Raw genomic sequence first — 26,399 nt, forward strand, 5'->3', positions numbered from 1 at the left:
TAGGCAAGAAAATGTTCTAAATTAAATTGTGGTGAATATGCTAAAAAACACTGAATTGTATATTTTAAATGTATGAATGGTATGTATGAGAATTTTATCTCAGTAAAGCTGTCTTTTTTAAAAGGAGATGGTAAAACGAGACTACTTGGAAATTTTTATTTTAAAAAAATTCAGAAATCTCTAGTCTCTGAGAAATGCTATGTTTTCCCATTATCCTAATTAAGGAACTTAGTATATTTTACTTGCTTAAATCTTGCACAAAGAAAGACAAATCTAAGAACCATATCCCTTTATACACTATTTTAAATATCCCCTACACCTTTCTCCTGCTTTGTAATTCAGAAGTACTATGTTAGACATTGAGCATTTGGGATAATTAGTAATATTGAAGATAATTAAAGGGCAAAAGTAGTATAAGACAATCTAATATCAAAACTAGCAAACTCTCTATGATTCATGAATTTCCTAGATTCAGAGATGGAGAAGTTGTATGGTCTAACCCCTCCTCCTAGAAGGCTCCCTTCTAAAACTTCCTCCCTCCCAGGCACTCTTTAAGCCTTGGCAGAAAGCTTCCTATTTGACACAAGGTGCCATTCTAGAACTGGGCAGCTCTCCTTGTCACAACATCAGTATATCCCACTGGAATTTACCTTCTATAAATCCACCTGATTTTACCATACGGAATAACAGAGAAAAGTCTATTTCTTCTTTTCTAAAATTTCTCTTCAAATATTTAAAATAATCATTTAGGATTATTGGAGTTGGAAACAGACAATTTGGGCTAAAACTCCACCCCTAAGACTTACTAGCTATGACTTTAGGGAAGTTACTTAATCTCGTTAAGCCTCAGTTTACTCATCTACAAACTGGGTGCAATAATGTCTAAATTGCACAGCTGTTAAAAGAAATTAGAGGCAATGTTTGAATGTTTTGAATATATGCATATGCACATATGAAGTAAGTATGTACACAAATACATAAATGATAGCTGCTTCTGGTATTAATACTATCATTACTATTACTATAGTTATTATCTCATCATTATCATCTCCAAGAGAAACACAAAGTGTCATTAATGCCCAAAGGAAAGAGATGCAATCTCTGAAATAAGCAGGAAATATCACAAAGATAACCATGATTTTTCCATCCCATGGTGCCCTTCCTTCCACTTGAAAAATAGATATCCAGATCCTTCAATCAAATTTCTTCTCATCTTTGATTCATAGTGTGATACACATACTCCTAATGTGCTCATAAAGTTAATGATTTTTTAAATAAAATGTTGAAAATAAGTCAACTGACTCATATTCTTCTTTGCATGAATTAGGATATGTATAAATAATTTGCTATATTTATATTACTCTGGCAAATACCTGATACTACACTCCTAGCTGATATTCATTTATTAAATCAAACATTTCACATATGGTCCTTCAATTAGTCATATATCCACTTAACCATATCATTTAGTCTACAATTCTCTATCTTATCCGTAAGGATATCATGAGAAGTTCTACCAAATATCCTGCTAACATTAAAACACGCCTTCTCTTGATGAACACTTGCCTAGTATCACTGGTCAGTATTCTTTTGAGTTCAAGCTTCAAGCCCTGAATTTGTACATGTGCTTACATGTACTTATTTGGATATACTTCATTTAGGCTCTTCCCACACTGGGTCAGATCCCCAGAAAATTCAGACTTCTCTGCTGTACCAATAAGACTAATTAGAAACAATAATTAATTTTCTTTGATTGACTATCTCTTCCTCTACAGTCTAGACCAGTGGTTCTCAAAGTGCTGAGATCCTGGACCAGCAGAATCAGAACTACTTGGGACCTTCCTGGAAATGTAAATTCTCGGAGCCTGCTCCAGACCTCCTAAATCAGAAAATCTGGGACAGGGCCTTCCTGGTGAGTCTGAAGCACACTAAAGTTTGACGACCACTGCTCTACATCTATGAAGATATTGACATTTTTCTTCTATCCTTAGCTCTGTCCTCATCGCCCCAGACTCTGTATTTAACCAGTACTCAGTAAAGATTTACTAAAAGAATGAATGAGAAGGCATTCCACATTTTCCATGATATTAATGAGAGTCTCTCAGGATTAGAAATAGTTTCAATTACCAATTAAAATTTTCCTGAAAAACGTTCCCTGCAGGCAAGAAGCAATCTAAACTTGTAACATTGCTGAGTCATATAAATGATAATATTTGGAATAGATATACTTCAATAGCTGCTTTCCTTGTCAGTCAATTTGATCCTCTCCAAGCTACGGAAAAATAGGATCAAAGAGAGCATAACAGGACAAAGAGAACCAAAACACAGTCATTGAACAACCAGGGAAATATCATTAAGCCACTGGCAAATCACCAGGCTATTCTTAGTAAGAATAAAATACATTTTTTAAAGATGAAACCAGAGCAAACAAAAATGTTGGAACAAAAACAAAAAAAAATCTCAGATTCACATAGGCAATCTAAGCTTCTTCACTATATATATTATTTCACTAAGTTCTCATTGCCTTTTTGTGTACTTTTGCAGCTAGAAACATTTATCTTGAAATGGCTTAATTCCCTTCTTAAAAAAAAAAAAATCACTGAGTTTATGGAGTCCTAGTACATTGTTTTCTTGTATACCAAGAACATGGTCAGGGTTCACCCAGACTCAAGAGAAAAACATAATTTGTGCATCTGTGTGTACACAGCATGCCTGCAGGTGCATCCATATGTCCAAATGGGTGTATTCTGCATTTACACATTTAACATATGGTCTTACTTCCGTTAGACCAAGGTCAACTAGATTTTTTCATACTATTTATTGACATTACACTCATTGATGTAATAAACTACTCATTGACATAATAAAAATATAGTTTTTGTATATTGTCATTATAGCCAAGATGAGATCCTATTGTATGTTAGATCTCATTCATACAAGCTTCAGTAATGCTGAATTAATGATTATTATATAGAATAAACTACATTTGCTTTTGCCTTACATACTAATAAGGCAAGTTTAGCTAAGATAAATTTACCTAAACATTATCTAAATTACTTTTTAATCGACTTTAGTGATACCTTTCTCCATCCATTTTCTAAATAGAAATAGTGCTTACTTGGCCATTATTATAGAGTCATTAAGACCTGATTTTACAACTCCTTGTCAGTTAACAGCTGTTAGTTTGAGTTACTGTTCTTATTAAAGTAATAGCTGTACTTCTTATCATTGAAATTTCCCATTAACTTAAACTAGAATGTACTTGGTCTTAAGCATTCAAAAGAATATTCCTTAAAAAAAAAAATTAAGGACCTAAGGGTACGATTAATAATTATACAAGTATAAAAATATAGATTAGAAACTAAGGATGTAAAATTAAGAAAAGTAATAATTTTACTGACATCTATATGTATTTTCCAAACTAAGTCAAGAAAATAAACGTCATTATTTCAAAGATACAAACATATATAAGGAGTGCCGCATAGCAGCCACTTTAATCTCACTTTCCCCTCTCTAACATAGGCTGGTAGAGGCTAATTTTTTAATTAAGAGAATGGTGGGTCAACTGCAGAGTTCATGTGTGTGTTTTTCCTCTCGCTAAGTGCCGTTTATATGGTAATTACTTTGTATTTTCTAAATGCAATTACACAGTAATCTGCCACAACTGAATAGCCTATGGCTGCATGGCTCCTATTGACAAAACCTACTGAGTAGCCAAATAATTAGAGAGAACTTAGAAGATATTTCTATCCTGTGAGTCACAGCACACATTTTAAGGCTGTGCTCATCCTGACATTATTACTTCTGAAAAAAATATAACTGCTAAAAATAGCAGAAATTCCACAGCACAATTCACAATTTAAAGACATGGAATCAACCTAAGTGCCCATCAATTGACGAGTAGATAAAGAAAACGTGATATATACACACACACACACACACACACACACACACACACACACACACCATGGAGTACTACTCAGCCATAAAAAGGAACGAAATAATGTCATTTGCAGCAAGTTGGATGGAAGTGGAGAACATTATCTCAGGAATGGAAAAACAAACACCACATGTTCTCACTAATAAATGGGAGCTACACAATGGGAACACATGGTCATAAAGTGGTATAAAGGACACTGGTAACTAAGAAGGGTGGGAGGGGGATGAAGGATAAAAACTTATCAGGTATAATGAACACTATTCTAGTGATGGGCACACTAAAAGCCCTGACTTCAGCATGACACAATTCATCTATGTAAAAAGAACATTTGTATCCCTTAATATGTTGAAATAAAAATTATTTTTAAAAAATACCAGTAATTCATTGAGCTATGTGCTAGGCACTTTATATTGAATAGCTCCTGTATTCTCATAGCAGCCTTATAAAGTAGGTACTATTAATAGCATCATCCCCATTTTATAGATGAAAAAATTGAGACTTAGAGACATCAAATAATTTGTCCCAGAAGTAGTAGATCAGAAATTCTAAGACAGGAAGGTGGCCTTCAGAACCTAAACTCTTAAATTTCCTGTATACACTTACATATATTTGTCATAAATCTCTCTCATGAACAAATTAGAGTCTGCTCAAATCAGGAAGAGGACTGGGTAAACAGGGAACAGAGTTGACTGAACACTGCTGCTACCTTTCCTTCTTCATCACATGGAGTGTGGATCTGGAAATAGTCTTTTGTGGTACACGGAGGGCGCTCTATGCATTCGCTGGATCCTTCCTCTGCAACATAAAAAGCATTTCAGAAATGGGTCGATTCCTTTATGACTCTAAGAAAAGGCAAAAATCAAAACCACAAAAAAACAAACTTAAAAGTAAAAATAACCTTACCAGAGCAATTTAGGTAGAACTAGGTAGGCCCAAAGAAAATAAATGCCTACATTGTTATTTTCCCTAGAGCAATAATAAATGTTTCTATGATACACATGGAGCATATCATAGTTTTTCCTAGAAGACATTCTATTTCTTCCATTTATCACTGTACATTGGAAATTTGCAACTAATTAAAAGCTTCTAAATATATCTCTATGCCAGTAAATCATCTAAAAGTATGAATTTTTTTAGATCAGTGTCAACATATCTACAGCAGTTACCTGTGGGGTATGGGATAGAAAAAATCACAGACAAAGGGGAAAGTCATGCAGAAAGGAATAATAAGATGTCACATTTTATCCATTCAATATCGATTAACTTCAGCGCTTTGGTATCTGGCTCACCATGCCATCACACTGTATGTGTAACTTCTGGCTGCTGAATGTACACTTGACCAACATAACTTTAGAAGAAAAAACAAAGAATGCAAACTAGTTTTACCTGAAAATTGGGAGTCCTCTTTACACCTTATGCATTCTTTGGCTCCTTTCTCAGAATAGGTGTTTCTGGGACATACTTGACAGGCGAAGGAACCAGGTGTGTTGCTGAACGTGCCTGGCTTGCACGGGAAGCATTCTGACGTGTATGCCACCCCTGCGGGGTAATGAAAAACACAGCTTAGGGGGGAGAAGGAGACACCAACAAGCAAATCAGCATGTCTTGCTGCTTCTACCCAGAGGTGAGAGAGAAATATTAGACGTAAGCTCAGCCCAAATCCTCTATCTCATTAATTCAGCACTAAGAAATCATTTGCTGTGTGCAAAGAACTGGGATAGATACTGAACTAAACACGGTAAGTATGGCAAACACTTAAACATGAGACTGAGATTTCACAGAGATATAATAAATGTATAAACTGAATTATCAAAAGACAACTCCACTAACTCATGAGATAAACCCTAAGGTCCCCTCCAATTCTGTGGGCCTACTATTCTGTGATCCTTGTGATAATCTGCTCCCTTTCTCTCCACTGCTCTGGTCACACGTAAGAACTAACAGACCCTAGAAATGGCTTGACTCGCCTTCAGGCTTGTAATTCCAGTCCTTGCCAGCAGATGTCCCTAATGAGCAATGAGTTAACACAATGTTCATAGGAACAAGCCCACTTAGAATGTATTAGAATGTAAGTCAAACTTCAATAAAGGAGAATCACTTCTTTAATTAAAAATACCCCTAATTGAGAATGAACCACGACAGGGTTTATCAGCTGCTCTCCTGGGCCAGGAATTACCCAGTTGGTTCAGACAGGCATAAGAGATTCAAGAAATAGGGCAAGAGATTTATTGTTATTTTTAAGGATATAGCAGTGACCAGATTATCAATTCCCTGGGTAAGCTCAGTGTTTGGCATAATAGATATTTCTATTGGGTAGAAGGAAAAAACTAAAATAATAGTAAACTTACTGGGAATAAAAACAGGGTCTCTAGACCTGTATGATGCCTAACACATTAATTTCTGTCCTATAAACCCTTCAGCCAGCCAAACCAAAACTCTAATAAATATTTTAACTAACTATAAAGATGTGATAGATGACTTCTAAAACAGATTGTTGTGAAATACCTTCAATTGTGATATTTTTTACCAACACAGGCTTGACCACCTTAGAACCCATAAGGATTCCTGTAGTTCTCCAGTATAGGATGTTTGTGCCTGATTTCAGCATTACCTGTAAATAGAAACATAAGACATTCAGGTCAGATAAACCATGCTATTTCCCATACCCCAAAAGCTATTCCCTTACATGCTTTTTCAATGCATTATAATAAAACACTATTAATTTAAAACCTACAATTTTTGGTGGGGAGGAGAGGATCTCACTCTGTCACCTAGGCTAAGTGCACTGGCATCATCATAGCTCACTGCAGCCTCAAACTCCTGGGCTCAAGTAATCCTCCTGCCTCAGTCTTCCTGAGATGCTGGGACTACAGGTATGCACTACCACATCAGGCTAATTTTTCTATTTTTTGTAGTGATGGGGTCTCACTATGTTGCTCAGACTGGTCTCAAACTCCTGACCTCAAGTGATCCTCCCACCTTGACCTCTCAAAGTGCTAGGATTTCAGGTGAGAGCCACCACATCTGGCCAAAACCCAAAAATTTAAGTCAACTGTTAATTCAGACCTAAGCTCTGCAGAAGTTGACATTTTCTAAAAAAAAAAAAAAAAAAAAAGTTTGCCAATCCACAAAATATAGTAATAAAGAAGGAGAAGAAATCTTCAAGTTTGAACAAAAATAAAATTATTTTTAAACCATTTCATGAAGTCTTGGTTCATATTTAAAAGAGATTCAGTTTAGAGGGTAAAAGTCCATCAGCCCTCTTGTATATTTATAGGTTGCACTATTCATAAGTAGATCTTTCAGCTCTGAAAACAAAAAAGGTAACAGAATGAGTTTGCTTCTTCTAAAAATTATGTATTATAATAAACAATACTGCAACAGTAACAAGAAAAAATAGGACTGTTCTTACAGGATAACCTGATTTAACTCTGACTGTCTAGTATTTGCCCCTGGAACATTTTTCTAATTATAAAATCCAACTAATTTTCTGATAAATTTCTTGCTGATGCAGGTAAGTGAACTAATTTTAAGGGTTCCTTGCTTTCTCATTTGCCTTTTTATTCTTCTGAGCAGTCTCTGGCTGGTCAAGTTCATCCAGTATAAAATTAAACACCCCCCCAACTATTTCACCCTGCCAGATATTCAGGGAAACAGTGCATTACGGGAAAGTAGTGCATTAAGTACTTTCCCCTTGTATTAAGACTTTACAAGTGAAGAAAGTATATTTGTTTGTCAAGGGTTACTCGTACCTTCAAAGCCCAGCTGACCGCGTATTTAGGTAAATGGAACTTCAGTGGTATTAATATTACTTTGAGGCATACAGATTTTAAAAAATACTCTGAAAGGGTACAGTGTATAAATGACCCAAGGATGAGGCACCTGCTACAACCACAAAGGCAAGGATGGATGGTCACTTACTGATACAGAGCTCAATCTATATTGCAGGCCTTGCACTACGCCCTTCCTATACATCATCTAATTCAATCCTGCAAGATTGTTCCCAAATAGCCTGTAGGAACACAACTATAAGCCAGAGCTAGATTTTAAACCCATGTCTCACTCCAAAGAGGCAGAACCTCAAACAGTAACAGATTCACTGAATCATGTTACCTGATAATTAATTGCATTCAAGCATTTAAAGAGATGTCTTATGGAGAAGTAGACAGTTACTTTACTGGATGTGACCAGAGAAGGTAGAATTTTGACAAATGTGTGGCAAATATGTAGGAAGAAGGTTCAGGCTCCAAACATAGATAAATTTTGTGATACTCAGAACTTCCCACAATGGAGACAGCACAATACCCAATAAAACAAGCTTGAAAATCACTTGGAAATACTGCAGAGAATTTTAGATAAAAGGAATTCAAGAATCCTTCCAATGAATGACAAAAGCTACTGATACTATCACATGTGACAGGGACATTTGTAAACTTACATACTCAAATGTTCTGTATATTAGTTTTGAATAGCTTTCTTTCTTGACAATGCCCATTTGAAATGGAGGAAAGTTGGAGCATGATGGGAAAGGAAAGGGAAAGGAAGCTAAGGAGAAAGAAAAAGGCAGGAAAAAAAACCTAAAAGTTAGTATCCTAGTTTATAAAACTTAGGGGCAAATTTTTCCCTAACTGGAAATCATCTAAATTAATAGACAATTTTAATCTTTTCTTTTCTTAAAATAAACTTTTAGAAAAAGTTGGAAAAAGGAAAGAGAAGAATGAAGTTGGTGGGAAAGGAGAAGGAAAAAACAGAAAGAGACTTACAGAATGAGAGCCCCATTCTCCATTGTCTGTGAGTTTTACCCACTTGTCAGTGGTGGTGTCCATCTCCTGGCACTGATCATTTTGAATCTGTGGATTAAATACAAGGGCTCTAGTAAAGCTTCTTGAATAATGGTTACAATTAAATTCTGCACCCAGCACAGACTGCGAGTGTCTCTTTCAATATGCACTAAACAATGGCATGAATAATTTCCAAGTAAACACATCAAGATCTCTGGAGCCTAAGTAACAACTGCACATGAGCGAGTGGTTCCGAGTAAACCATATTCATTATTGTAACAAAAAGGCTAACCCATTAAGGGAGGCGGGGGTGGGGCGGGGAGGGAGAACAGTTAACACTGACAATGCACAGAAAGGAAATCAAGTCATTATGAAACATCTACTGAACTTATCAAAATATTTTAAGAGACTACATTTACCACGCAGGCCCGACGGTATAAAACTAAAGTTGATTTTTTTACAATATTTACATCAGTAAAACTTTAAATTAAAAATAAATAGAATCTGCTTTGTTTTCAATTTCCCAGGACTTAACCCAAATCTGTATGTAAGTGGCTATGTCAAAGTCCCAAATGTTTATTTGGGTGTAAATGTTAATCATTTGCCATGCCAATTCAAATGACTACCAATAACATCTTTAGCACCAAACACCTTGTGCTTTCCAGACAATTCTTCCAAAGTGCCTAGGGGTTGAGACACTACTTTTCCAGGTCTACAAAGAGTACAGAGACATTAAAACCTGCAGCCATCTTTCCAATATTGCAAAATTGTCAGTTACAGAGTAGGGTTAAAATGAGATCTCATCATCTGTATTTCCACTGAAAGATATAGCTCCTTCTTTCAGCTCTAAATCATTTTGCTTCTTCACTCACCCTTCTGACCAATTTACAAACATTAAAATGTTCTCCATAAGAGCTACTTTCTAAAGACAATATTAACTAGAAAATAGATCCTTTCATCATGCAAATACCAGAGAATATCAGCTACTTAAAATATTTAATACTTACATTCCTTGAATTTAAGAGTCATATTTATATTGTAAGCATAATGACTATTTTAATGCAAGTGTTAAGCTATTTAAAAGTAGATAAAGACCCTGAATATACTTTTAATGGTCAGTGTGAGGATAAACTGAAAGCTTTTTTATAGCTGAAAGCAGACATCACCATGTGTTGCCATGACATTCTGCTGGCATTCTGGAGACCTGAGTTCTGTTAACTCATTCTAAAAGTAACTAGTAAAGGCATAACTTTGATCCAATCATTTATTCTTCTAAGTGCTTCAGTTTTATCATTTAAAGAGAGGGCTCAATGAAAACTTCATATAGATCCAAAATTACCTACTTTATTGCCTTAAAATATGTAATGCCCACGTGTATAACTCTCAGAGCACAACAGCATCTTTCAGTTGTCAGACATTTCCTTTCTGTTAACCATTAGCATGATGATCATGAAGTGTTGAGCCTCAGAGTAACTAAACTGCAACCTATTAAGCTGAAACATCAATGCAACAAGGATGGTGAATTTGCCATCTCTTTTCAGGCTACAACCAGAATAGAGGCATCATTGAAAGGAAGTGATGAAACTGTATGCCTTAAGATAAGGACCCTTAAGATTCTTTGACCATCCAAATACCCTTACTGACAGCTCTCAAATGATTTATTGGGCAATACTAAACGCTTATTCTAACAATTAGATAACTGCCTTATTTCTTAACTCTATTTTAGTTTTAGTAATATTGCCAAATGTCCAGTGAAATTCACTCTGAGAAGTGTTCAGCAAATAAAATGTAGCTTAAAAGTAAATCTGTTTGAATGTTGATTAAAATCTTAAACTCATCAAAGGGTATTAGTGCTAGGAGGCTCTTTAAAAGACATTGTCAAATAATCCACTTTATAGAAGGAAATGCTGAAGACCAGAAAGTTCACTTAATTGCTCAGCTAACAATTACAGGGTTGGAACTAGAGCCAGAATCTTTGACTTCAATTCTAAAGCTCATATTTTTATGAAAAATATTTCTTGCTACCAAACTTTTGATTTGGAAATGTCTATATTGTTTTAGAATTTTGAGGACATTTGTTCCTGAAATCAGAACCAGAATTTTTCAAGATAGTTTCCCATTTATTTACACAACACACACTTTGTTTGGTTAAAGTCAATCTGAAAACATTTTCTCAAGTATTTAGGTCACTGCCATGATAAATATTTGCTAGATCAGATACATATCTAATCTGTAAATATCATTAAGTAGCTTTAATAGTTAACAGCCTATTCTGTTAGAATGTTATCCTGTATTCCGTAAAGCTATTTCATCTCTCACCAGAGACATCAACTAACCCATCCATTGATTCCTTTAGACTGTACAAAATTCACAGAATCAGAAACATACAGCCACTTCTAATTTTGAAATAATTGCCCATGATTACACTTAAATAATTCTAGTAAAAAATATTTGAAATTGTAAAGAGAAAAAAGCTTTTAAGTAAAAACTAAAATTGGTAAAAACATATTTTTAACAAAATATCATCTGTATCTATAAAAATATAAAGTTGAAATGAGTCTTGGAGAAAATATTTATCACACAAAAAGTCTAAATCAAGTGATCATCTAATGATCATAACCAAAAGTAAAACATGCCCAATGTTATTCCACAAAGTGAAATCTTAGAGGTAAACAATATTAACCAGAAAACAAAATATTATAGAAAAAATTAAAGTTTAACATCAAAAGGTTCAGTTAACACAAAAACTGGGGAGGGAGAAAGTAGAATGGGAACAACTGATTAAGGGAAATTTACGTGAATGTCCCTTAAAAAGTAAATTCCAGAAAATAAAAGGCCTTACAAAGAACTCAAAGAAGATGTTGTTGTCGACATACTGGTACTCAAAGAAGACATAACCTGACTTCTTAAGGTGCACAGCATAGATCAAAGACACCGTGCAGTCATCACGATTAGACTCTATGTAGTTTCCACGAGGGATCCAAGAAGAGCTGTGGAAACAAAACCAGGATTCATTTTAAGTTAGTGTTCAGAAACCACTTCTACTCATAAAGCTATGTAACCCAGATTCAAAAGCAGTTCCATCAGCAGAGTACAGCAGAAAACACCAGAAGCTTTTTTGGAACTCAGAGGCCAACTGAGAAGAGGTGCATTTCATACGGTATAACAAAAGTAAGGGCCTGAAAAAGGGCAAAATATATTTCAAGTTGTCTCTTTAAAACCTCCCCCACTCTTTCTGGGAATTAAAACCCACATTCTGGCCCTGGCCAGTAATCAGAAGGGCAGAGGAATGTTCCTTATTCTTTGTTTTAAACCACAGGAAAAGGCTCGACAGAATTGTCCAGGCAGAGGGCATGAGGTCATCTTCACCAGAGATAAGGCCAACCAGGACCACCAACCACAGTTAAACCACAACAGTCCAAAGCTAAAAATCCCCTTTACAAGCTCTGTATTTCTGCTTAAAAGTAGGATGATGGTTCTTTAAGATGAGAGTCTGCCAGCAAATGAATAAACTTTCCTTTTCCTCAAACTGCTTGTCCTCATTCTTTGTTTGGTAACAACAGCACACGACTTCCTAAATCTTTATAAGGTTATGTGATCAATTTGCTATGAAACCATTATTTTTCACCAAAAAATTTGATCATCAAATAGATGACAACTAATTTTAGTAGCCTTAGGTGGAATTATTCTTTCAAATAACATCTGAAGTTTTATTTATAAACACATACACATGACAGATCTACAGAAAGGAAGAAAGAGCACCAATAATGCTAAACATGTAAGTTAACATATAAAGCTGTATTTTTTTCACCTCTTAATTTATTTAGGAAGCCATATACCACAAGAAATGAACCTCTTCTCAGTAATGGACTTGGCCTTTGAATTCCTAAGTAAGTTTGTTTAAAAAGCAACAGATTATTTAAAACATATCATTTTATTGTAATGTTTATAATATGTCTCCAAATATGTGGCAAAAGTACAAAGATGAGGGTATAAACTATAAATGTAGCTATACTGTTGTAAAATTTAAAATTATGTAAAAGTATAATAACTCTAAATACACTATGATAAGAATACATATTGTAATTTCTATTCTTCACAACCTAGGGTTAGCAAAGATATCCTAAGGTACATAAAACACTAACCATAACAAAAGAAAAAATGATAAATTGTACTTCTGTTCATCAAAGGACACCATTAAGAAAAAGGCAAAGGCCACACACCGGGAGAAAATATTACACATACACACAAAAATGTATATACATATACATATGTGTGTATAATATATACAAGGTCTGTCTGGAAAGTATCCAGCCATATAATATGAAAAATAGAGACATTTATTGAAGAAGATACAAGAAACATTGTACATAGGACAATGATGCCTCAGTCCCCTTCAAAGTAGGCACCTTATGACCTCACACAGTTCTCCCAAGCGTCTCTCTTAACCTAACCTGTACATGTTCAACATTCTCAGATATTCTGCTTGTTGATTACTTTCAACAGATTCTCGACCATCGTTGAAGCATTTGTGCTTCGAAGAACTTTTAATTGTGCTGTATTCATTGCATTGTCCCCAAAAGCCTTCTGAATTATCCAAATGGTTTCCACAGAGGAATGTTCAAGCTTATTGCAAAATGTGATGCAGTTTATTGCTCTACCTGCTCAGTCATTTTGAAGGTGACAGCCACGTGGTACACATGCTCACTCAACAACGTCTAGCACCCCACTGACTACTTCAGTGAAGGCATCACTGTTCATGCAGGCACATTACAGTCCACTCTCTCTGACTGCCAGGTTACATCGATGTTGCACAAACTATTCTCTTTATATTAACAATGGCCGGATACTTTTCAGATAGACCTCATATAAATTATACAAATATATACATGTAAGAACTCATGTCTAGAATATACAAAGAACTCCTTCAGCTCAATAATCAAATGACCAAAAAAAAAGTAGAAAATTAGTAAAACACTTTGACATTTCACAAAAGAAAATAAACATGTGGACGATGAATGGACGATGAACACATCAAACATGTTCAACAGTATTATACAACAGGGAAATATAAAAACCACAAGGAGATTCATTCACTGACACACACACTCAAATGGCTAAAATAAAACAAGACCTCACAATACAAATGTTGGTAAACGTGGAATAATGAGAACTCAAATATGCTGCTGGTGAGATTTATAATACAACCATTTGGAAAAACTAATAATTTTTTAATAAATTTCAACATATATCTCCTGTATGATCCAACCAATTAAAAAGAAGTACAGAGATTGCAAGATCAGATGGGTAGAAAAATGGAAGGAAGGAAGGAATGAAAATAAATATAGTAATAGCAGACTGAAATTTACATTGAGAAAATTACACTAGAAGACACTATATTGAAAAACTCCTGCTCATCATTCAATTTCTTTGATGAAAAGCTACTCCAAGTAAAAAAAAAAAAAAAAAGTCATGTAAATATCTCCTGCCCACCAAAACAAAGATCTGAGGTCCCATAACATCCTACTAGTACCTTCTTCTAAGAAACTCTTTTATGAAAACACACACATTTAGAGGAATAATCCTGTTATGAGAGGAGTAAAATAAAGAAATTAATGCCATTTGGCAGAAAGAACTAGATAGCAAGAGCAAAGGAGAGAAAGAAGAAAGGTAGGAAGGAAAGAAGGAAGGAGGAAACACAACTTTTAGCACAGCTAAATAACTCCCCAGGATCCTTAGCTCATGGTAAAAAATTTTGGGATCCTAAAAGACCGTTCTTGTCAGAAGGTAGCCAAAGGCCTAAAGTTTAATTCTCCTATGTATACATGAAAGGAAATGTGACATAATCAATACTTGAGAACATGGAGGGGTATAGCCAAAGATAAACATTTGTTTTGTTTTTTCAAAACAATTTAACATTCCGCCAACATTGTCATAGGCAAAGTTAATAATCCCCTATAAAAGAGGTAGGAATTAAGCAAAGGTGCTTTCTACCTTAGGTATTTAACCCACTCTCTCCTATAGGAGGAAATAATCAAGTGTTTAAATGAAGGTTATGTGTTTTTCCTTTAAAAGGAAAAGGAAAAAAATCTAAAGTTATCCATTAAAGATGAGAAAAAGATTAGTAGAAACACCACTGGCTTAGTTTAGTTATAAATATATTACGAGAAAATTAATTCATTTGTCTAACAGCTTTATTGCACTTTTGCATACAGTATCTACTGTAGGGCAATGATTTTAACCTCATGAAAACTCAGCTACATTATTCATCATGATTGTCCAAAAATATGACTCTGCAATTAGCTTATCTATGATCCCAACTAGTAGCAAGATTATCCTCATCTCCTTTCTGGAAAAGAGCAACTAGGTTCTTCTCAAGCATTCAGTCAAGATCCAAAGGCTGCTCTGGATTCTTACTTGTTACAGCCGTCTGGCCTGCTGTCAGAAGGGCCCACCACAGTGTCCATGAACGTTGCAATGTTGGAAAATCCTGCTGGCAACTCATCCCATTCATCAAATTTGATGCCACTGCCCAGGGAGTAGGTGCCTTCACCACACTTACTGCATACCTGGTTCTTCATTTCTAGATACTCTCCAGAAGCACAGGAGAAAGCTGGGAGACAGAATGGACAACACATTACTCACTGTCCTCCCTCATCAATTTCTCCCCCTTCATGCTGTCACCAGGATTATTTTTATAAAACTCTGATCATGTCACACCCTAACTAAAGCCTTCCAATCTCTCCCTTATCACTACGTGCATTTCACAGTCTGGCCCCATACTATTTTACCAAGCTCATCCCTTGCCCCACCCTCTTCCAATCATAAAAAAATTCATATCATTCCCAAAATATTTCACCCTCTTGCTTGTTGTTGTGTTCTTCTTCCCCAGAGATGTTAGCCAACCCACCTTCTATGCCTGGAAAACATATGTTAACTAAAAAACAACCCTCTTCATGACAGACCACCTCCCCGGCCCCCACCAGGCATTGGGCTGTGCCTCCCTTTATACTACTACAGTATTCTTTTATAATACCTCCATTAATATATGTATATATGTGCACACACACGTGTGTGTGTATCCCACTTACCAGTGTGTGTGTGTGTGTGTGTGTGTGTGTGTACATACACCACTTATCAGTTGATGTGAAACTTCGAGCTTCAAGAAAACAAGGATCAGTTTTTTTGGATTCCTAATTATATCTGGCACATGGTAAGTCCAAATAAAATGCTGATCCAGTGAGTGACAACTAAATACAAAGGAGGAAACAGGACAGCAGTGCAACAGCTAAACAATTTATCTCCACTCTGAAACCATGAGCCATATTTTCAATATTCACAAAATCAACCTAGTCATTTCCATAACATATATCCTTATTCATCATGATTCATCCTGTCAAGTTCTCTGCTAACTCTGAGAACTGCACTAAGAGACAGCAGACATGGGTAATGTGAAGAATAGTTGATACAGTTACAGACAGAAGCAATCCTGCTGCTAAGTTATTATTCATTCAACAAACACAAATCAATGTCCCCCAAGTGTGCGGCTGCATGCAGGGTGGTATTAGTGACTCAAATCTGGAAAAAGGCTTTCTAATCCTTTAATCAGCATATTAAAGAAACAAGAACAAAATAAAACCTCGATATTATTCAATGAAGAAAAACTGATCTCCCAGTAGAAAGTGAAGCTGCAAAGGCTCACATTTAGGTAGACTCCTCTTTTAGAATACATTAGAAAACTTAGCCAGAAATAAAAATAAGTTAATTTTGAAAAAGTAACTTAAAAATTAGACCTAAAAACGCACACTCGTCTACTTATTCACTGAATTAATTACAACACAGTTTTCATTTTATCTTATAAAAACTTTTCTAAACATACCTCCACACACATAACACATACACACACAAAAGCTATTGGCTCAAACTGCCACTATTACTCTACTTACTCTTTTTCTTAAAACTACTTTATCAATGTAAGATTGACATGCAAAAAGCTGTACACATTTAATATATACAACTTGATGAGTTTGGAGATAAGTATACACCTGTGAAACTATTGCCACAATCTATGCTATAATCCTACCCAAAACCTACAAAGGTTTTCTCCTGCCCTCTGTATATATTATTTTTTTGTATGCAAGAACACTCAATATAAGACCTATCCTCTCAGCAAATTTTTACGTATAAAATACAGTATTGTTAACTATATGCACTATGCTGTACAGATCTCTAGAACTTATTTGTCTAACTGAAACTTTGTACACTTTGTTGTTTTGCTTTTTCCCATAGAGATGGGGTCTCACTCTGTCACCCAGGGTGGGGTGCAGTGGTGCAATCATAGCTTACCGAAGCCTCAAGCTCCTGGGCTTGAGTGATCCTACTGCCTCAGCCTCCCGAGTAGCTAGGACTACAGGCAGGGCCACCACACCTGGCTAATTTTTTATTTTTTTATTTTTTGTAGAGATGAGGTTTCACTATGTTACTCAGGCTGGTCTTGAACTCCTGACCTCAAGCAATCCTCCCACCACGGCCTCCCAAAGCGCTGGGATTATAGATAGGCATGAACCACTGTGCCCAGCTACTTTGTACCCTTTGACTACTATCTCCCCATTTCCCCTCTCTCCCTAGCCCCTGGCAACCACCATTCCACTCTGTTTCTATGAGTTTGACTGTTTAGACTCATCATAAAAGTGGTGTCATGTAGTATTTGTCCTTCTGTGTCTGCCTTATTTCATTTAATATAATGTCCTCCAGGTACATCCATGTTGTTGCAAATGGCAGGATTTCCTTATTTTTTTTTAAGGTTGAATAGTATTCCACTGTATCTATGTACCACATTTTCTTCATCCATCAATAAACATTCAGATTGCTTCCATGTCTTGGCTATTGTAAATAATGCTGCAATAAACATGCAAGTGCAGCTATCACTTCAAAATCCTGATTTCCTTTCCTTTGTGTATACACAGACATGGGACGGCTGGATCATATGATAGTTCTAGTTTTAATTTTTTGAGGAACATCCATATTGTTTTTCTCAGTGGCTGCACCAATTTATATTCCCACCAACAGTGTACAGGGGTTCCCTTTTCTCCAAATCCTCACCAACATTTATTATCTTTTGTTCTTTTGATAACAGCCATCCTAATAGGTGTGAGGTGATATCTTGTCATGGCTTTGATTTCAATTTCCCTGATGATTAGTGATGTTGAGCACCTTTTTACACATACCTGTTAGCTATTTGTATGTCTTCTTTGGATAAATATCTATTCAGTTCCTTTGCCCTATTTTAAATTGGGTTATTTTGTTTCTTTGCTATCGAGTTATAGGAGTTCCCTATACATTTTATATATTAACCTTTTATCAGATATATGGTATTCAAATATTTCCTGCTATCCCATGGGTTATTCTTTCATTTTGCTGGCTATTTCCTTTGCTGTGCAGAAGTATTTTAATTTTATGTACTTTCACTTGTGTATTTTTGCTTTTGTTGCCTGTGCTCTTCATGTCATTTCCAAGGTATTATTGCCAAGACCAATGTCAGGAAGCATTTCACTTATGTTTTCTTATAGGAGTCTTACAGTTTCAGGCCTTCACCTAAGTCTTTAATCCATTTTGGGTTGGTTTTTGTTTATGGTGTAATATAAGGATCCAATTTCATTCTTTTGCATATGAACATCCAGCTTTCCCAACACCACTTACTGAAGAGACTATCCTTTCCCCTACTGTGTATCTTTGGCACTCTCGTCAAAGATCAGTTAACTGTATATGCATGAGTTTATGTCTGGGCTCTCCATTCTGCTCCATTGGTCTATATACCTGTTTTTATGTAATACCATACTGTTTTAATTACTATAACTACGTAACATATCTTGAGATCAGGAAGTGTGATTCCTCCAGCTTTGTTCTTTTTGTTCCAAATTGCTTTGCCTATTCAGGGTCTTTTGAGTTTCATATGAATTTGGGAATTTCTTTCTGTTTGTGTAAAAAAATGTCATTGGGATATTGATAAAAGTTTGATTTCCATTGACTCTCTAGATCGCTTTGGGTACTATGGACATTTTAACAATGTGATGTTTTCCAGCCCACGAACATGAGATGTCTTTCCATTTACTTGGGTCTGCTTTCTTTCATCAGTGTTTATGCTTTTCCATGTACAAGTCTTTCACCTTCTTGGTTAAGTTTACTCTTAAGTATTTTATTCTTTTTGATGCTATTTAAATGGGATTTTTTTCTTGATTTCTTTTTCAATGGGCCATTGTTAGTGTATAGAAATGCAACTAACTTTCTATGTTGATCTTGTATCCCACAACTTTGCTGAATTCATTTATTACTTCTAACAGTTTTTTATAGTTTTTTTTATGGAATCTTTGAGGTTTTCTACATATGAGGACACATCATCTGAAAACAAAGATAATTTTTCTTCTTCTTTTCTGAGTTGGATGCCTTTTATTTCTTTCTCATGCCTAATGGCTCTGGCTAGGACTTTTAGTACTATGTCAAACAGAAGTGGTGACAGTGAGAAATCTTGCCTTTATTCTAGATCTTAGAAGAAAATCTTTCAGTTTTTCAACATTGAGTATATTAGCTGTGAGCTTGTCACATGTGACCTTTATTGTGTTGAGGTTAGTTCTTTCGATACCTAATTGTTGAAAGCTCCTATTATGAAAAGGTGTTAGGTTTTGAAAAATGCCTTTTCTGCATCTATTGAGATAATTATATGATTTTTATCCTTCATTCTGTTAATGTGGTATAGCACATTGATTGAGTTGCATATGTTAAATCATCCTTGGATTTAGGGATAAATCTCACTTGGTCACAGTGTATGGTCCTTTGAATGTGATGTTGAATTTGGTTTGCTACATTTTGCTTTAATCTTTATTATTCCCTTCCTTCTTCCAGCTTTGAGCTTTGCAGTTTGTTCTTTTTCTAGTTCCTTGATATGTAATGTTAGGCTGTTTATTTGAGATGTTTCTTCTTTTTTAATGTAGGTGTTTATCACTATAAACTTCTGTTAGCACTGCTTGCGCTGCATCCTGCAAGTTTTAGTATGTTTTGTTTCCATTTCTGTTTGTCTAAAGATATTATTAACTAATTTCCTTTTGATTTCTTCTTTGACCCAATAGTTGTTCAAGAGTGCAGTTTAATTTCCATGTATTTGTGAATTTTCTCATTTTCCTTTTGTCATTAATTTCTAGTTTCATTCCACTGTGGTCAGAAGAGATACTCGGAATAATTTGAATCTTCTTAAATTTTACAAGAATCATTTTGTGACCTAGCATGTGATTTATCCTGGAGAATGTTCTGTGTGTGCTGAAGAAGAATGTGTATTCTGCTGCTGCTGGGCAGAATGTTCTATACATATCCGTTGGGTCCATTTGGTCTACAGAACTGTTGTTTTTTCATTGATTTTTCTGTCTGGATGATCTGTCCATTATTATAAGTCAGATATTTAATTCTCCTACTATTATTGTGCTGTTATCTGTTTTTTCCTTCAGGTCTGTCAATGTTTGCTGTGTGTATTTTGGTGCTCTGATGTTGTCTATACGTATATTTATAAATATTCCATCTTCCTGTTGAATTGACCCCTTTATCATTACATAATGACCTTTTTTGTCCTTTGTACAAGTTCTTAGAGTCCATTTTGTCTAATTATAACTCTGCTTATTTCTTAAGGCCCATTAAAAATTGGTTGTAGCACTAGATTTCAGAGAAACAAAACAAAAATAATTCTGTTTCCAAGGATTGTATTTTTGCTAGTCTAAACATGGCGCTCTTGACCCAAGACAACCAAATATTCGAAGTTTGTAACCAATTATTCAAAGATTACAATATAAACTTGTGTATATATACATAGGTAATAGTCATAGCAGATTAAAGCCACATTAATTCACTATATCCTATATGAGAAATACAAAAGTAAATTACACACACACATATACTACATACATTATACATACATATATACATACATCTATATATACATTCACAAGTATATTTGATTCTATATATTACTTCATATGTATTATTGATTTATATATTATAAATACTGAAGCATAAGATTATATGAAGTCCACAAGACTATGACTGATACCAAATGAAATTATGATATGTCAACCATACCATCCTCATTTAGGAAATAGTGTGTTACAGTTATACTTGAAGTCATCAATTCAGAAATATTTTAAAGAGAAAGCAAAGAAGATATATATCCCCGACCAGGGCCAAGATGGTGCACTAGAGGCAGCTGGCACATGCAGTCCCCACGCAGAGTATCGAAAGAGGCAAGTAGATATTCCAGTTAAAATGGATCATCTGGGACAGAGCACTGGGATTCAAACAGAGAGGCAATGGGAGGCACCAAAGGCAAGGGAGAGGGAAGTAGAGCAACCAGCTTGGCTGGATAGGCAGTGGCCAGGAGAGGTGTGCATGTGTGGGGAAAGGACAGGTGAGAGAGCCCCAGTGCCCCACAGGCCCGCAGCAGCCTTTGCAATCAGAGCTACAAGAAGGCCTCTCCTCCCCTACAGGCCTCCATACTAACACAGAGAGTGATCTGAAAATTACACAACAGAATTGCTCTGGGGAGGGAACATAGTAGGGTCCCACTGGCTTCCCAGCCCTGTGCACTGCAGCTGGTGCCATTCTGGGAGCCCAGCCCCAGAGCACTGCATCTGCCCCGGGGCCAGCTCCACTGCTGCCACCTTCTCATTGCCACTGCCAGGCCAGTGATAGAGTGGGGAGGCCAGGTACTCTCACACACTCCTGGGTCAAGTGTCCCCATGCCACTGCTGTTGCCACTGCCACCAGAGGACACAGGTGGGAGCAAATGCACAAGGCTGCCGACCACCACTGACACTGTCAAGCAGGCCTTGCCCCCCCCACCACTGCCACTGCCACCATGAGACTCAAGTGGGAGCAAACCCACACAGTTGCCCTCCCCTGCTGACACTACCAAGAGGAACCCACCCCACCACTACTGCCATCAGAGGACCCAGGTGCAAGCAAATCCACACAGCTATCTGCCTCTCCTACCAGAACTTGCCCTGCCCCCACTCACGCTTGTAGCAGTAGCCTGGGGACCAGACCAACCCTCCACACAAATATCTCCAAACACCTATGTGGTCTGTGACAACCACAGGGGAAAAAGGAGACACAGAAGAGCAGCAGTGTTACAAGCTCGCAGTGTATTTGCTCCTCTCCTGCCTGAACACTTTTCCAGAGAAGGACTCAAGCAGGACTCAAGTTTGGGGATTACCAAACCTACTCCACCACCACTGGTACCCGATCACCTTCCCAGGGGCCCGAGTTCAAATTAACCTAAATTGCAACACTGCAGTAGGTACCTACCAGCATGAGCCAAAAGGCAGAGTACCTCTCCTTCTCTACTCTGAGTAACAGAATTCTCAGCAGAGGAAAACAGTAGGCTGAAAAAGTTATCAGTTTTGAGCTAAGAAGAGATTCCAGAAGAGAAGGAACCAGCATAAGAATGCTGGCAATATTTAAAAAAAAAAAAAAAAAACAGGTTCCTTTGACATCCCCAAAGGATCACATTAGCTCTCCAGCGATGGACTTCAACCAAAAAGGAACTTTTGAAATGTCACATATGGAATTCAAAATATGGATTGCAAATAGGCTCAGTGGAGTTGATGAGAAAGTCAAAAACCAACACAAAGAAACAAAACAATAATTCAAGACATAAATAAAAAATTCATGAAAGAGGTAGATAGTACCAAAAAATTACAGACCTCCTGGAAATGAAAGAGTCATATAAGGAATTTCAAAATACAGCAGAAAGCTTTAAAAACAGACTAAACCAGGCAGAAGAAAGAATTTCAGAGCTCAAAAGACAAGGCTTTCAAATTAACTCAGTTAGTCAAAAATAAAGAAAAAACAATCAAGAGAAATCAAGAAAGTCTCTGAGAAATATGGGATTATGTGAAACACACAAATATAAGAATCACAGATATTCCTGAGGGAGAAGAAGGAAAACTAAAAATCATAGAAAATCTATTTGAGGATGTAATGGAGGAAAATTCCTATGGTCTTGCTAGAGATTTAGACATTCAGTTAAAAGAAGCTCAATGAACTCCTGGAAGATCTATTGCAAATAGAACCTCACCAAGACACATAGTCATCAGTCTAGCCAAAATCAAAGTGAAGGAGAAAATATTACAAGCTACGAGATGAAAGTATCAAGTAACTTACAAAGAAAACTCCATCAGACTAACAGCAGAAGTCTCAGCAGAATCTTACAAGCCAGAAGGGACTGAGGTCCCATTTTTGTATTCTTAAACAACATAACTGTCAGTCAAGAATACTGTATCCTGCAAAGTTGCATAAATAAAGGAGAAATAAAATCTTTCCCAGAAGAACAATCTCTAAGGGAATTTGTCAGCACTAGACCTTCCCTACAGGAAATGCTCAAAAGAGCTCTCAACACCAAAGAGAACAGTCAATATACACCTGTGTAAAAATACTCAAAAGTAAAAACTCACGGTTCCTCTAGACAGCAGCAAGAGGAGAAATACAAAGCAAACAGGTAATAGTCAACATGATGACTACAACAGTACCTCACTTATCAATATTAACATTGAATGTAAATGGTCTAAATGCCCCACTTAAAAGATATAGATTGACAGAATGGATAAAAATAAAATAACCCAAATATCTGCTGTCTCCAAGAAACAATTTAACTTGTAAAGAGCAGCACACACTCAAGGTAAAGGGGTGGAAAAATGGTCCACATAAATAGAAACCAAAATTGAGAAGGAGTAGCTATTCTTTTTTTTTTTTTTTTTTTTTGAGACAGAGTCTCACTCTGTTCCCCAGACTAGAGTGAGTGCTGTGGCGTCAGCCTAGCTCACAGCAACCTCAAACTCCTGGGCTCAAGCAATCCTCCTGCCTCAGCCTCCCGAGTAGCTGGGACTACAGGCATGCGCCACCATGCCCGGCTAATTTTTTCTATAATATTTTTAGCTGTCCATATAATTTCTTTCTATTTTTAGTAGAGATGGGGTCTAGCTCTTGCTCAGGTTGCTCTTGAACTCCCGAGCTCAAACGATCCTCCCGCCTCGGCCTCCCAGAGTGCTAGGATTATAGGCGTGAGCCACCACACCCAGCCCAGGAGTAGCTATTCTTATATCATATAGAAAACAAACTTTAAATCAACAACAGTGAAAAAAGACAAATATGGCCATGATATAATGATAAAAGGATCAATTCAACAAGATGTAAGAATCCTAAATATATATACATTCAACATTGAAGCACCCAGGTTCATAAAACAAATACTGCTAGACTTAAGAAATGAAATAAACAACAACATCATAATAGCTGGGGACTTCAACACTACACTAACAGAACTAGACTGATCCTCAAGGCACAAAACAAAGAAACACTGGATGGACTTCAAAGGGACTCTAGAACCAAAGGACCAATAGACATTTACAGAACATTCTACCCAAAAACTGAAAAATATACATTCTTCTCATCAGCACACAGAACATTTTCCAAAACAGACTTATGTTAGGCCACAAAACATGTCTCAGCAAATCTTAAAAAACTGAAATCATACCATGTATCTTCTCAGACCACAGTGGAATAGAAATTAATTCCAATAGGAACTCTCAAAACTATACAAATACGTGGAAGTTAAACAACCTGCTACTGGACAATCTTTGGGTCAATGACAAAATCAAGATGGAAATAAAATATTTTTAATGGAATGACAATGGCAACACAAGCTACCAAAATCTCTAGGATACAGAAAAAGCAGCGCTAAGAGGGAAGCTCATAGCACTGAATACCTACATCAATAAGACAGAAAGATCACACACTAACAACCTAATTTCACACCTCAGGGCACTAGAAACACAAGAACAAACCAAACCCAAAGCTAACAGAAGACAAAAAATAACAAAGATCAAAGCAAAACTAAACAAAATAGAAATTAAAAAAATACAAAGGATCAATAAAATGAAAAGTTGGTTCTTTGAAAACATAAACAAAATCGACAGACCACTAGCTACATTAACCAAGAAAGAAGACTGATGAGTTCTCCACAGGAAAGGGGACAAGAGGACAATGGGGACCAGTGTCAATTAATAACCAGAGGCCTCTCTGTGCCATTTCCTGAGCCCTATAAGTTTCAGGCTCACATGTATACTCCAGGGTTCTCATAGAACAAAAATGGACACCTAACTTCTCATTAACTTCATTCAGAGAAGTCTTGCAGCCAGTACATGATTTTTAAAAAAACAAATATATAATATAGCTTTCAGGTCAATTTAATAGAAAAATTCACAACTGCTTCATGAGTATTCCTATAATCCCTTTCCTTGGGAAAGTCCTCCTCCACTGATTCTTTCTGAGAAATAATAAAAGAGCTACCCAATTACATTTTGAAGAATCTGTAGCAATTTCAACAAAGGCCAAATTCTGGGTTTGATTTTATTTAGAGACATTAGAATCTGAGGAAATCATGTCCCACATAAGCACTGTCCTAAATATTCTTCACTTACTTGAAGTTGCCATATTCCACTTTTCAATTTCTTTCTCTATATGAGCCAACTGCCGGGTCTACCAACAGAGCTTTATGTTCCCCATATGGAGACCTGGAAGCTCCTGCCGGCTCCACCTTCAAGTGGAAGGTTAACTCAGTGGGGAAGAGACAGGCTCTGGAATCAGACGTGTCTGTATTTAAATACCACATCAGCCTCATCTAGGCTGTATGACCTGAGGTAAGTTACTTCACTGCTTTAAGTCTGAGTTTTCTCATCAGTGGTTATCTGAGAGAGTTGGTGTGAACATACAATGGGATAATGGGATACAATGGGATAATGACATACAGCTCTAAGCACAATGTTTGGCACATAATCAGTATTTGAGAAATGATAATTATTATTAGCAGTCAAAAATCTAAGCCACTGAAGAAATATTCAGTTATTATTACACTGCCTTTAGCAGCCAACCTCTAATGACTGGTAAAGTGGTAAGCAACACACATGTTTAATGCTATAAATTAACTATACTTCTAAGTTACTTCTAAGTTACTACAGATCCATCAACTTACTCATGACTTTTAAAATAATTTTCCTTTAGCATAACAAAGAAAATGTCACAGATCTAAGGCCAGACTGACAACTTCCAGAGCAAATATATTACACAGGAATACTTGGAAATTCAGATTTAAGACAAATTACAAAGATAAAAAATGTCCCAGCCATTACATATGTACTATAATTTTTAAATAAGTAATAACTAATTATGACTTGATTAGTCAGTTTTTAGAAAAGTTCTTGCTGGAGTGTCAGATTCAAAACCTTATCTATGGAACATCATAGTAAATACTGAGCAAAAATGTCTCTGGCAACATTCAACTAAAACCAATTCCTATGCAGGCATCAATTCTGTAACAGATTTTTGACCCCTTGGCCAATAAATTTAATCAGTGGTATGTGGCAAATATTTAAAATCCAGCTCCCAAAGGAAGGGAGGCCCTGATTTACAGTGTTTGCTGATTTCCATGGTGTACAACAATACTCCACCCTGGCCCGTTTTAAACTGACGGTCAGCTCTCAAAAGTCAGCGCTACCTAGCACCACCACAGCACCCAGGTATGCAGTTAGTATTCACAATGGTTAGGTAACCCACCTGAACAGGGTTGTTTATGAGGAAACCAG

General features: G+C 36.3%; 1 protein-coding gene across 1 annotated transcript in view; it reads right to left on the reverse strand.

Moving 5' to 3' along the window:
* ELAPOR2 (endosome-lysosome associated apoptosis and autophagy regulator family member 2) overlaps positions 1–26,399 on the reverse strand; it is a 72,116-nt gene that overhangs the window by 44,299 nt on the left and 1,418 nt on the right. Inside the window, exons 2-7 of the mRNA XM_045564548.1 lie at positions 15,139–15,334; positions 11,564–11,711; positions 8,704–8,790; positions 6,446–6,551; positions 5,327–5,479; positions 4,647–4,735 (exon numbers count right to left, since the gene is read on the reverse strand). Coding sequence (XP_045420504.1) covers positions 4,647–4,735; positions 5,327–5,479; positions 6,446–6,551; positions 8,704–8,790; positions 11,564–11,711; positions 15,139–15,302 — 747 coding nt within the window. The 5' untranslated portion in view covers positions 15,303–15,334. The remainder of the gene's footprint in view (positions 1–4,646; positions 4,736–5,326; positions 5,480–6,445; positions 6,552–8,703; positions 8,791–11,563; positions 11,712–15,138; positions 15,335–26,399) is intronic.

This window comes from Lemur catta, chromosome 11, assembly GCF_020740605.2.
Source record: "Lemur catta isolate mLemCat1 chromosome 11, mLemCat1.pri, whole genome shotgun sequence".
Taxonomy (NCBI): domain Eukaryota; kingdom Metazoa; phylum Chordata; class Mammalia; order Primates; family Lemuridae; genus Lemur; species Lemur catta.